At 46.4% G+C, this 14,054-nt stretch overlaps 2 protein-coding genes across 2 annotated transcripts; both read right to left on the minus strand.

The window, feature by feature from the left end:
• Positions 1-500: 500 nt before the first annotated feature.
• LOC120705599 lies at positions 501-4,851 on the minus strand. Its single transcript, XM_039990031.1, has 3 exons — positions 3,668-4,851; positions 2,789-2,854; positions 501-993 (listed from the first exon to the last, which is right to left on the minus strand). The coding sequence occupies exons 1-3, from the start codon at positions 4,782-4,784 to the stop codon at positions 749-751; spliced, it is 1,428 nt and encodes a 475-aa protein (XP_039845965.1). The 5' UTR covers positions 4,785-4,851; the 3' UTR covers positions 501-748.
• A 748-nt stretch (positions 4,852-5,599) lies between these two features.
• On the minus strand, positions 5,600-7,814 carry LOC120705600 (galactoside 2-alpha-L-fucosyltransferase-like). Its single transcript, XM_039990032.1, has one exon. The coding sequence runs from the start codon at positions 7,611-7,613 to the stop codon at positions 5,958-5,960; it is 1,656 nt and encodes a 551-aa protein (XP_039845966.1). The 5' UTR covers positions 7,614-7,814; the 3' UTR covers positions 5,600-5,957.
• Positions 7,815-14,054: the final 6,240 nt, after the last annotated feature.

Consider the following 14,054-nt stretch of genomic DNA (forward strand, 5'->3'; position numbering starts at 1 on the left):
TTGAAGGTAAAATGAGCTGGTTGAGGAATCAATTTGCTCTCAGCAAACATAAATAGGAGGCAGTCATGAGAACAATGCGCTTGTAGAGGCAGTCACTAGGGACTTGAACTGTGCAATGCAGATGTCCGGCAGTGGTAAAGAGTAAAAAACACGCTGAGAAGCAGCAGCTCACCAAAAAAATTGCTCAATTTTATTTTCCTTGTTTTGCGGAACCAATTTTTGCATCGCCATGATACAAGACTGATTCAGCGTGTCGCAATTGTGACACCATTGTTACATTACATGATTTGAGCATGTATCAAGGTCCAACAAAGTCTGAAAACTAGTATATGTGAATTACTCATTCAACTACACTGCGATTCCGAGTTCTCACCCTGCAGCGTTGCTGGCGCTGAGAACTGCGACGGTCCATGGCTGACTGACATAATGCAGAAGAATCAAAAACCCCTCTGCATCCATGGGTGCAACAAAATGCGTGAACATAATATCCGTGATGCATGTGGCAAAGATATATCAATAAAAAAGGGAAAACCAACATGACATCACACAAATAGCCATGAAAGTCTGGCACAAAGTTCACAAACGTCTTAAGCCATAGTCGTAGCACTATTACAAGAGTCATACATGTCCATACACGAATAAAATTGATAAGTAGATGGATGATGGGCTGTTCTGTTCTGTTCTACCATGCCCTGATAAGCCGATAGCAGCCAGAACCAGGACAGCCAAGACGATTATGATAATTCTCCTATGGTAATTCTCCCCCACTGGCAGCAAGCAGCAAAAAGAGAAGAGAAGTCAAGTAAGCTTCAACACCATCCTCATCATCCTCGTCACCCTCCATAGCTTCATTGTCGTCGTCATCATCAGCATCACTCATCGTAGTTTCACTCTCATTATCATCATCATCAATGCCGTGGTCATGAGAGTGCTCACAACCACCAATGTCACTGTCCTCATCTCCCCCTTGAGCCACTGGCCCAAAAGCAAGACCTGCAGCAACAGCAAGTGAGCACACTTCAAAGGATTGACAGATTTTTTGAATCAAATATATAAGATTCACCTACTGCTGATTGCATATAGCACTTTCGTATTATTCCAATTAACAAGAAGAATAATGAGCAAAAATTAACAGAAAATAATTAAGATCAAATGAGCAACATTCAAAGAATTCACAGATTTTTTCCCCCTTCAAAATATAATATTCACATGCTGTATGACTTCATATTATGATAATTCATGAGCAGATGCCCAGCAAGATAAACCGGAGAAGCAAGAGCTTGCTAGATAAATTATTGGTTTCATTTTGGTTATTCTACAGAGCCTTTTTTTTGTTTTTGCATTGTTTCGACCCAAGAAAAGATTCAATGGATCAGTGTCTTGGTAAAAGTAAGGTGCAACAGTAGACGCAGAGAAATCTTATGGTGACAATATAGCAATAGAGGTAACACATGTTTAGCTACATCTGAAACGACTGAATGAGTCGTGTCCTGCCCATGCTGCAGTGCTGCTGTTGAAGGATAAAGAAACAGTTCATTAACCGATAGACAGAGTGTGAATGATGTTCCAGAAATGGATGCACATATAAAATGTTCTTAAACATTATGGCTTATAGATGTTTCTCCTAAAACTTTCAGATATGCAATCTTATTGGCCTATAGTCCTATCAATGTCTGTCTGCAGCTAGTCGGCCACCCTTTAAACCTTTCCATGTGCTTGCTACTGGATTTAGAAAAAATGGAAAAGTCATGCTTCTAGCATAGCAATGTTAACTTGGTACCAGAGCCGAGGTCCTGGGTTCGATCCCTCCCGGCCACGCATTTCCGCTGCGCGATTTCCCCTACGTCTCTCGTGTGCTGAGACCTGCTGCGGGCTACGCCGGGCACTAGAACCTGCTGCGGGCTACGCCGGGCTCGCACGCCATAGGGGGAATGTTGGACCAAGGATAAAGGCCCCCACCCCTCCCACTATAACACCTGGGTTTTATGGTCGGGTTGGCTAGGTGGGGCGCGCTAACATGGTACCAGAGCCGAGGTCCCGGGTTCGAACCCACCCGGCCACGCATTTCCGCTGCGCGATTTCCCCTGCGCCTCTCGTGTGCTGAGACCTGTTGCGGGCTACGCCGGGCATTAGAACCTGCTGCGGGCTACGCCGGGCTCGCACGCCGTAGGGGGAATGATGGACTATGGATACAAGCCCCCACCCCTCCCACTATAACACCTGGGTTTTATGGTCGGGTTGGCTAGGTGGGGCGCGCTAACAGTATGTACCATAATCATCCATGAAACTTTCATATATTGCAAATTGAGCCTAAAGATTTTCATGGATGCTTACTGAATCAACATGATCTTTGACAGTATTAATCACTTCAGGTTATAGAACGTGGAATCCTTTCTATCCCAATTCTCATGTTCAAAGCACTATATATCAAAGTTGAACTAATCCACAATTAGGTAGGATTCGAATGGTCAGTTTCTTGAGAATAGGACAATAGGTATTTTATACTCTGCAAACCATATCCGTCACAACCTTCCATTGCAGCCAAAGGTTCAGGAGCGCACATCGACAAGCCTAATTGAGTTTTTTTTTTTGAAAAAGTCTAGGTTAGTTCAGACTTTAGAGGTGACTAGATTACAGTTACAGACAAACTGAGAAGGACTTCACAAAACAATGGTCTAGGGAAAAAATTAAGAAATGGCCCTTGAACAAAACACAGCACCTTTAAGTAAGACAATTATAACCTTCTAATGTTATAGAGTTGTCCCACAATGATTCCTACAGTACTCACCACAATGACAAGGTCGAGCACTTGAGGCACCTCTTGATCCATCACCTGTAGAGACCCCTCCCAATACTGCATTCGTACACAAATTTCGAAAATATCATTAGCCAGTTGAGAACCTATTTGTCCATAATCAACACTTGTAATTAACCAGCCAAAAAGAAGCCCAACAAGCTGTGGCCAATCAAACAGGCAAGCAGCACTATTTTATTATCCAAAGCTGAATTCATAACTCGAGAATTTGGACTGAAAAATCGAGAAAGAACCACCTCTCTATGTTTAGCAAAAAAATCATCTATATTTGTAGATTGTTAAGTGACAATGATAGATCATGGAGCTAATATAACCAGTATAGAAGCATGTAGGTTATGGATTTAAAAAAGAAAAATAAAGAAAATATCCCTCCTCTGGGTAACTTACTGGTAACAGCTAGACCTGATTATTAACACCTTCCATTTAGGTTAGATATAATCATTCATATTTCTATGTTTGTAAGTGACAATGACAACGACAGATCATTGGCGAAGGATTGTAGAGGGTTACATATAGTCGGCAGGCTGATATATGGAGTAGAAACTCATGTGGTTAAAGGGGGGAGGCAAAAAAAAAAAATCTCTCTTCTGGGACCCTTACTGGGACAGCTTAAATTCAGGCCATCTATCAAGATCCCATTATCTCTCCATAACAGCTGAAAGATATGAATACATTCTTGCCATATCCAGCCATAATAAAGAATGGTTCTATCTACGTCAGAGTAAAATAGTTCTTCACTTCTTCTATGAAATCGTGACATTCCAGTCATACACTGATTGCTCTTCATCACAAATAAGCACAGCTGTACTGGGTTAAAGACAAGCATGGCATATGAGGCTAACACGGTAGTACCTGGGTAGTAGAAGCTCATGTAGGGAAAAACACTGGAGGCACCAGTGACCTCGCGGCATACCTTCTTGACCCTGCTGGACTTAAGATCAATCATGAAAAGCACATCACACGTTCGAACGAAAATGACATTAATGCCACTTGCATAACCAGCCACAACAGGTGAGGTTGAGAGGGATCGAATGGGTAGCGTCTTGAGGTCAATGACTCTCCTTTGTGCCCATCCTGCATCTTTTTCAGAAGTAGAACCAATCTCCCTGGACCATAGGCAGAGTTTTGATTGACGCACAGTGGCAACTCCCAGCCCACCATCCTCCGTGGTCATGAGCACAATGCGCTGTTCCGAGAAGCAACCACTTGGCAGGCGAATCACAGTCATTTCCCGTGTGCCCACATTGTATTCCAGGATTCTGTTGTCCGGCTGAAGCACGAAGTAGAGTGCATTCCCCACAAGAGCGCTGGGCTCCAAGGGCAGATGCCCGTCATGCCGTTGAGAGCCAGGATTGGGCGGACAGCTCCATACAACATCCTCTGTCGAGAAGACATAGTCGAACACCTTCATTTCCTTGATAACCAGAAAGACCACCGTGAACCGGTTGCCATGGCAGTCGAGGTGGTTGCAGCCGGCGGTGGCGCAGAACACAGCCGCGTTCCAGTTGTCCGGGCACAGGGACACGGGCATAATGGGCAGGCCGCGCTTCTCGCACGTCATGGGGTCCCAGACGGCGAGGCGGCGGCTGTTCCCCCAGTGGAGGAGGACGCGGCCGTGGCGAGCGTCAACCACGCGCCAGTCGCGGAGGTCGGTGCGAGCCAGGCAGGAGGAGGAGGTGGGGACGAAGCGGGCGACGACCAAGGGTCCCTCGAGATCCTGCTCGCGGCCCATGACGAAGCTCCACGGCCTCCGGACGAAGCGGGCTCTCGTGGTGTTGCGGAAGAAGCCGAGCATGGGGGGCGCGCCGTGGAACTCGCGGAACCGGCGGCGGAAGCCGGGGTCCGCGACGAGGCGGCAGGCGCGCCTGCAGGCGAGGGCGGCGCGGGCGAGGCGCGCGGGGTCGTCGGGCGGGAAGCGGAGCAGGATCTCCTCGGCGAGGTCGTCCGACAGCTCCGTCGCCGGCGCCATCCTGCTGCTCGGCGGTGGCGCGAGGGTTTTGGTGGGGTTTGGGGGAAAATGCGGAGGGAGTGCGGCGGCGAGAGCGACGGGAGGAAGGGGATCATCCGATTCAACCAGCACAGGAGTAGACGACGCGTGTCACTGCCAGTGGGGCCAGAGTGGGAGTGGGGTTCCTCTCTCCTTGCCACGGTTGCAAACTTGCATTGCATTGCTAATTATTGATGAAGTTATTAAGGGGGCGTTTAGTTTCCAAAAATAAAAAATTTTGGGTGTCATATCAGTGTTTGACCAGATGTCGGAAGGGTTTTTCGAACACTAATTAAAAAACTAATTTCAGAACTCACTTGGAAACCGCAAGACGAATCTTTTGATGCATTTGATCGCATCATTAGCACATGTGGGTTACTGTAGTACTTATGGCTAATTATACCCTAATTAGGCTCAAAAGATTCATCTCGTCGTGTACATCCAAACTTTGTAATTAGTTTTGTTATTTAATTACATTTAGTGTTTCATACATGTGTTCAAAGGGGAGGCGAAAATTTTTGGGTGAAAATTTTTGGGAACTAAACTTGCTCTAAAAGCTTTTGTAAGTGTAGTTGTCTTTCCTCAATAGTCGAAGTTAACTTCATCATCGTCAAGAATAAGGTGAGATCAGAAGTTTAGCTTAGGTAATTTTGTTGGTAGTTGGAGGCAAAAACTATAACGGCATACACATCACTTAATTAATATGGTTGCCACAGCAAATAACCTGAGCAAAATTGGATTATATTATACAAAGAATAATAACAGAATATTACACTGTAACTACAGATACAGTTTTAAATGATCTAAATAGAAGTAGATGTAATGATACCTAAATGTGAACAAATTTACAGTACCGGAGTACCCTCAATTGTTGCTGGGCAAGAAAGGAGGCTACAAGTTTAAATGATCTAAACGATCTTTTAAAAAAAATGATCTAAACGAATTTGATCTGAATGGGAGTTTCGTTCCGTGTCGTGCGACTTGGTAACTGGACCAACAACATTTCATCACCATAAAACACTTTTCACCTCTCCTCTCCTAATTACTTCGCCAACTCAACAAAAATGATGATGTGGCATGTGTTTTAATAATACCATAAAACTCCTAAGACCAGCCTAAGCAGCAACGACCAAGAAAAGTCAACGACGCTGCAACCTAGTCAAACAACTTTACCCCGTTGTGAAAGTCCTCACAGACCCTGACGTGGCGGGCCACGTCGTCCCCGTCGACGGCCCCGCCCCGCCGGCACTCCACGTCCCGGGGCGGCGTGAGGTTGCACGGCTCCATGGACACGGCCTGCCGGCACGGCGTCGCGGGGACATTGTGGTCGAACGCGGTGAGCAGGATCACCGGCCGCACGCCGGCGAGGCTGCTGCTCACGTACCCGAACGTGGACAGCCCGGAGGTGAGCAGCTCCTCGGAGAAGCTCAGCAGGTAGATCTCCGCCAGCGCCCTCTGGTTGTGCGCCAGGTTCTCCGTCGCCTGCCGCTCCTCGTGCGTCGGCTGGAACACGCCCACCCACGCGCCGCCCTTGGCCGCCGCGTGCTCGTAGTACCTCGCCCTCAGCCGCTCGTAGTAGTCGGGGTACAGCGACGCGATCAGGATCGCCGTGGAGGTCTTGCTGCCGGTGCCTGCCGCCGCGCCGCCATCGTCGTCGATTTCTGGGAGGACGCGCTCCTGCCGGGAGCACGCAAGGATCTGGTTGTACATGTCGTCGACGGGGACGGAGGCGAAGCCGAACATCCGGACCTGCACGCCGATCCTCCGCGTCGCCGGAGCCAGGTACGCGTGGTAGTACCTGGTGACCAGGCCCCACACGGGGTTGGTCGGGTGGAGCAGGTACCGGAGCAGGAGGTGGGACGCGCTCTCCCTGGCCGGGAACAGCCGCCGGAGCTCGTCCCGGAACCCGGCGATCGGGTACAGCGACGGCACGAAGTAGAGGTCGCTGTACAGCAGCAGCCACTTCACCTTGCCGAGCGCGAGCTGGTGCTCGCCGCAGAAGAAGATCCTATCTGTCAGCTGGTACCCCAGGCTCAGGTACACGTACGCCGGCACGGGCGGCGCCGTCGCGTTATTCACCGGGTCGCTGTCGACGACGATCTTCTTCCTGCTGAGGAGGCGCGTGTACGACTGCTCCGGGTTGTGCCCGAGCCCGAAAAGGTTGGCGACGGGGAAGTCCTCCAGCGGGAGCAGCCACGTCGTGCCCGGGAAGGGCTCGCAGAAGAGGTCGGCGGAGTCCGGCGGCAGGGCGACGAGGAAGACGCGGTCGGTGAGGAGCGCGTAGAGGAAGCCGCTGACCATGGACAGCATGCGGTTGCCGAGGCCGTCGAAGGGGAGCCAGACTATGTAGTTGCACTCCATGGCCTCGTCGGCGCTGCGGCCGGACCGGAGCTGCTCGACGGACCTGGCGTAGAGCGGCGTGCCGGGGGCGCACCGCCTGTGGCGTGCCTCGTAGGCGCGGAGCTTGCGCAGGAGGTGCGGCGACGGCGCGTAGGGGAAGTGCTTGTAGTACCGCCACGTCTCGTACCGGCTCCAGCACGACCGGCGGCGCATGCCCGGCGCCAGCAGCCCGCCGAGGAGCTCGTCGGCTCTTCCACTGGTTGCATTACCGGCGGCGTCATTCATGGCGCCGGTGAACTTGGCACTCGCCATCTCCCAGACCGTCGTCGCGCTCTCCTGGCCGACGACGAAGAACGCGAGGAGCGGCAGCGCCACCAGCCCGGCGACGAGCAGCACCCGGCAGCGCCTCGCCTCCCTTGCCGGCGGATGCTCCAGCTTTGGCACGGCTCCACTACTCATCTCCATGTCCATCGATCGTCACCTCTGCTGACGAAACTGCAGTGGAGTTGAAACTGTGTGCCCCGTGCAGCAGATATGATCCAGCTGAATTTCGACGAATTCGAGGACGATCGTGCAGCATTTTTAGCCAACGAACCAAAACTAGTATAATCTTTGGACCACTTGTATCGGTAGAGCTGACATTGCTGGTAAATTTGACTGTTCAGTTTCTGATGGTTGCTTTTTTTAGTGAAACAGTTGGAATTTTGTAACGGTTGTTGCTTCTTCAACTTTGCCTTTGATTTTGCCCCCCTGACGGTCTTTTTCACTGAAGGTTCTGAAATTGAACGATCCGCATACATCTGTTTGGATGTTGTGGTTTTAGAAAACTATAGTATCGAGAAACTCTAGTTTTATAAGACAAAGCGATGCAAAACCATGGTTTAGGAAAAAGAGATCTTGGGTGGAGTTTTTAAAACTCTAAAAGGACTATAATTTTGATAGTACTACGGTTTTCAAACCAATCCAAACACCCATATTTTGTAAAACCGTAGTATTTATCCAATACTTTAAAAATACTTTATATCCAAACGAAGTCTAAGCAGCTTCTGCGTGCCTAGCTACGAAAGGGACATGTCTGCATATTCTTTTTTTACCAATGGAGCTAAGCACTTGGAAGTGATTTATTTCAATCTTTCAAAAAAAAGAAAGTGATTTATTTCTTATTTCCCAATCAATGGATGGATATATTCCCGATTGAGATGGCTCTGTACGTACGTTTGACGTTTACATTGGTTTACACTCGAGATGAAATTTTAGTTGCAAATATGAGCTAATTTCATCTAAATAGAAAATATAGTCAAAATGAGATTTCAGCAAACTAAAACTGATTAGGAAACCAATAGTTTTTTCAAAGGGATTATGAAAATAATTTGATGCAATGGTTCTCAAGCTCCGTTAAAAATAGAAACTAATCGAAATAGGAAAACAAACAAATGAATACAGTTGCAAGCAACATAATTCCTAAATTTAGATCCTAGATTCGCCACTGGCATGAGTAGGTTGCAAGCAAAAGTTAATTGAGTTCAGAGTCACAAATAAGTTTTGTGATACATCTGAATTGAACGAAAAGCCGCAACATACCATGTTGACTACAAGTTTCAGTAACAACGTCTCGTTTCAGCCGGCACCAAAACTTTGCTACTGAAACTGAAGCATATACACGCAGAACCTTCTTCAGGTCAAACAGAAAATGATACCAGCGACAATCTCGATTGCATCCGACTAATGGTGATGAAGAGAAATCCAGACTTGCTACTTGTGTTCTTTTTCTTCTTTGCAGCAGGCTCGAGATCGATGAATAGAAATGGAGAAAGTTTACATGATGAGAAAGCCACAGGAAATTTGCGCACACGAGGGGCACAACCACTGAAACACTCATCTTCCAGAGTTCCAGACCTGCAGTTTCAGCCGTCGAGCACGAAGTCCAAGCGCCGTCGCCGCCTGGAAATTGGGACGGAGAAGTTGAAGACGGAACATGGTATTAAGCCATTGACTGTTCTTGGCTAATGTGACCGCCATCTCTTTTTTTTTTGAAAGATGGTGACCGCCATCTCTTTCGAAAATAGGAATGGAGAGCCGCTGCTAGGGACTCCGCTGGGCGATGAGCAGGGTGCTGCCTGGCGCTCTCTTCCGGCCGGGAATGACGGCGGCGTTGGCGGCCTAGAGGTACCTTGCTAAATTCCGATCAAAGCCAGAGGAGCTGACGAAGAGCGCGCACGCCATGAGATAGCCCACAGGTACCTTGCCAAATTCCGATCCAAACCAGGGGTGTATGTGTAAATAATTGATATGTGTAAATATTCGGATCATGATCAGAAATCGTGACCCAATAGGTGGGTCTATGTGTAAATAAATGGACTGAGATTAAAACTTCAATTAATATTAGGAGGCCAACTATAACATTTTTTATGCGGTCCAATCTAGGAGGCTAGGTGAAAATAGTCCGGGGCACAGTCTGCAAATACTTGCTTGGCGACGGCACTCGGCAGGTTTGTGCCGCTGCCGGCGACCTCTGCAAAGCTACCGTGCCAAGTCATGTTGCCATTGGGTAACCCATTCTCCAAATCCACATCCGGTAAAATAGGTAGGGGATGGACACAAAATACTATGGCCCTGTTTGGTTCACACTACGGTTCCTAGTACACATAATCTAAGAAAAGAATCTCACATGCATGGAATGCTAAATAAATTCTATTTGCAAAATTTTTTTAGGGATAGGTATAACTTTTCGCGACGAATCTAATAACGGTAATTAATCGACGATTGGCTACAGTGATACTATAGTAACTATCCTCTAATCACGCGATCAAAGACCTCATTAGATTCTTCAGGGTTCCTAGCGCAGGATTCTGGAGTTAGTTTTGTAAATTGACTTTATTTAACACCGTAATTAGCGATCAAAGTTTCCTAGTACTCCCTAGTACGGAAACCAAACAGGGCTATATCCATTTGTAGATGGATAGGGTATGGATATCCCCATCATAGATAGGGTACAGGAAGGGTATCCTCATTTCTACTCTTTGCTCAGGTCCTGTTTAGTTGATTTCAAAATTCCAAAATTTTACAAGATTCTCCGCCACATCAAATATTTTAATGTATATATGAAGTATTAAATGTAGTTAAAAAATAACTAATTATACAGTTTGCCTATAATTTGCGAGATGAATTTTTTAAGCCTAATTAACCCATAACAAAATAATAATTATTAAATATAAATAAAAATAATACAGTATTTTACACCTAAAAATTTAGGCATCTAAACAAAGCCTCAGTCCAGCTTGCCTGTCCCATCGTCTCTTCCGCGCTCATCCGCCGCGTCGCTCACCACGCGCACACCTGTGCAGGCAAGTGGATCTCACGCAAAGCTAGGATAGCTCTGGATCATACTGAGACACGGGAAATCATAGGTTCGGCAGGGTGAGAAGCAAAGCAATCACTCTGTTCTGCTGGTTGCGGCTGATGACTAGTGCTAGTTTGTTGTGAGAGAAAATTACTGCTGGTTGGTGACTGGTGCTAGTTTGGTATGTGAAAAAAATACTGTTGGTTGGTTGGAAAAGTGGTCAGCAGAACAGAGTCAATGGCGACAGATTCGAGAGCAAGCAAATGGCAAAAGACACGAGCAATGAACCATTGACGAGCTATTTTTGCCTACTTGGCCCAGACGGCGTCGAGCGGGCACGGCCGCCCGACATCCAGCCAGTCCCAAAGGGCCTGATTGGTTCTCTGCTGCCGGCAGCCTGGCTCGTGCTAGCCATCCAGACCCGTGCTGGACAGCCTCGCGAGGTGCAGCGTCAAGTTGTGTGGTTCACATTTCCCCAGAGCTAGGCCAGCCAGAGCAATTGATTGGTTATATGCTTAGCTAGCTTGACCAGTCATTTTTGTTTGTCTGGATGCTGGCCCCATGCTTGCTCCTGCATCACGGCAGCCAGGCTCACCGCGTGCGACCGATTTCCACGTTCCTCGGGAGCCAGGCTCGTGGGAACCTTTTGCCCCGCCGGAGCCAGGCTCGCTACCTCGTGCAGATATCCAAATAGGCTTAAACTGCATCCCGTGAGTCTGGCTGGAGGTTGATGCAGGAACCAATCAGACCCAAAGCTTCCCCATGACGCTTCTGGAGCTCCATCCACTCCTCGATCTGGCGGTGGAGCCTGCGCGAAGATGGAGGAGAGCACGGGGCATGTCCAGAACCACGGCGTGAAGTAGGCGCTGCAGTACTTGGGCGCCGCTACTGTTGTCTCCTCCCCCGCGAGCGGCGTCACTGCGAGGGCCGCGATGTCGTCGGTGAGCAAGACGTCCAATTAACTTTATCCAATTAATTATCCATTAATTATCTGTTATCCAATGGATATGGGTAATTGGATGTGGGTAGATTTGAAGAAAGTATAGAACGGGCAATTGAATTCTGAATACAGATATGGGTAAATGTATAATTCTCCGTACCCTCCCCAACGGCAACATGAGTGCCAAGCAGCCCACGTTTGTCTCTGATGAATCCATGCGTCCTTACCGCGGGCCAGACAAAGCGTCCGTGGGCGTACACAGCTGAGGGATCCCTCCAAGCGGGTTATGTATGTGGTACCGTGTTAGTACCTAAATTGGTGCATGTAAAATTACAATAAAATATGACTTGATAAAAAAACACAGCCGTTACTTGCATGCAAAATTTGATTTAAAACAAAATTTATGCAAGAAGAAATAAAAAAGAGAAATTCAACATATGAACAGTTGCAGATCGTGGTTCAGATATGAACAGTTCCATCCACAACTATTTAGATGCCAATTTCTTTTTTATTTCTAATAGCACAAGTATTCTTTTGATCTCAAATTTTACATGCAAATGGATGATTGATTCCTCTATCTATTCATATTTTTTGCTTAATTTTTCAGATTTGCTCCCTGTCAAACGATTGAAATATCGTATATCCGTCAATCAATGCTGTTGGACGTTGGATCAACGATCGATGAATGAGGGAGACTCATGTGTTAATAAAACGCAGCCGAGTCCGCTCCGAAGCGTATGTGTGCCTGTTTAGTTGTTATCGGGTCCACATGTGAGTGCCCATTTAGTCACAATAGGGTTGTTTGACTGGGTGCTGAACCGGTTTCTTCCATTTCAACTCTTCCACTTCGTTGTTGTTGTTGTTGGGCGTGGGGAACTAAACCAGCAGTGGCGGCGAGTCAGTGATCTTGTTGTCGGATTGGTGACCACCGGCGATGAATCGACGACCTCCTCGTTGTATCGACAGCCTTGCCGGCGGCAAGATCTAGTACTACCCGTCATTTTGAGGTACTTGATTTTCCAGGGTTCGATCTGTGCATGAGGATTAAGTAGGAGATGTGTTTATTTGGGGCTGTTTTGGTTCCATTTTAGTGGCGAACTGGATTCGATTTGTGTTTGGTTAGAGTAGATTGGGGAGAGGGGGTGATTCCCATTTTTCAATTCATGTTCTGCTGTTGCATGCACAGGTGGAGCTCTGGAGGCACCTGCTCATGGAGGATGTGGTTGTAATCGATAGATTTTTTGCCCTTCTTTTTGCTATCGAGGTGGATGGGGCCCACAACCCCCAACACCAGCAGAGGTGGTGTTTGATTCTGCGGTTTGACTAGAGTTCATTTGGGGGTTTTTTTTGTCTGCCGACATTCCAAAATCAGTTAGATCTTGCTTGCCCATGTAGTTGTTGCTTTTGTAATGACTCGCCCTGCTTATGCTTGTGATTTAGAGCATGTCTTCATCATATGGGCTTTGTTTACATTCCTTTTGTTAAATTTTAGTTCCTCTTAGTAGGCTGTTAGTTGTCTATTCCCATCTTCCATGTTTGTCTCCCTCCCATCTTCATCTGTGGTAATACAACTGTACTTATGCATGCATATTCCCTCATCATGTACTTGGAGGTTCCAGTTGATGACAATAAATCATGATATGTGCGGGAGGGGGGGGGGCAGGTTACCTTTTAGCAGAATGATATAGTTGCAATAATTTTCACTTCTGCATGCTTTAGCCAAGTAGCCAGCTAAAACTTGAATTGTTTTGTCACACAAAGACTTTGACATATTTAGTAGGATTTCAAATGATTTAAAAAAACATTGTTACTGTAGTCACACAAAGAGCATCACTAGCTAGTCCTGTAAAGAAGCATTACTTTTGTTCTTTTGACCCCATTGCACCTTGTAAAAAAATAATTGTCACAAGTTACGGACATAGTTAGTATCATAGTCAAACTAATTTGATATGATATAAGCTAAGTTGTGTAATTTTCTGGAACAAGATTAGTGTATTTTTTATTCAATTATACACAATATTTTGTATTCTACTACTTGCACTCAGGTCAAATCTTCCTTCATAGCCGTATTTTCATCATATCTTTATAGCTGATATGCTTTGAATTTTACTCTATCCCTCTATCATATTAGTAGCATGGTAACGTGTATAGTGCATATGAACTTAGTGTAGCTTTGTACATAATTACTCTCAAATTTGGTCCTTACATGATGTGTTTGACTACATAAATATTTAATTAGTTGTGTAAGTTTTACATCTTTATAAAATTTATATTTGATATAGACTCATGCTTTTTCCGTTAGGATTTACCTGTATGTTTGTTTCTTTACAATGTTTTCTGCAACACCTTGTCCAAGAAACCATTTGGAAGTTTTTTTTATGAAAAAACATTTGGAGAAATTGGTTAAAGCAAAGATGAGTGATGCAAAGTTTTTCCAAGACGTGAAGATACCTTCCTGATGGTTTGATTTTTCTAATTTCATTTTTATTCTATGACAAATTTTACCTTTTTTGTATGTATTTTCTATCAGACTTTGATACCTTGTAGTGGTATGACGAATTCCACCCATACTGAGTTGGGATCACTCCATAAGCAATATGGGGACAAAGGTGCTTTGGCATATCTCAATTGC

The sequence above is a fragment of the Panicum virgatum genome, chromosome 5K, assembly GCF_016808335.1.
Source record: "Panicum virgatum strain AP13 chromosome 5K, P.virgatum_v5, whole genome shotgun sequence".
Lineage (NCBI taxonomy): Eukaryota > Viridiplantae > Streptophyta > Magnoliopsida > Poales > Poaceae > Panicum > Panicum virgatum.

Coding starts and splice junctions, on each gene's coding strand:
- LOC120705599 (XM_039990031.1), bottom strand. CDS start 4,784: ATGGCGCCGGCGACGGAGCTGTCGGACGACCTCGCCGAGGAGATCCTG. Junction 2,855..3,667: donor CATGAGCTTCTACTACCCAG/GTACTACCGTGT, acceptor GTACGAATGCAG/TATTGGGAGGGGTCTCTACA. Junction 994..2,788: donor TGCTCGACCTTGTCATTGTG/GTGAGTACTGTA, acceptor CTGTTGCTGCAG/GTCTTGCTTTTGGGCCAGTG.
- LOC120705600 (XM_039990032.1), bottom strand. CDS start 7,613: ATGGACATGGAGATGAGTAGTGGAGCCGTGCCAAAGCTGGAGCATCCG.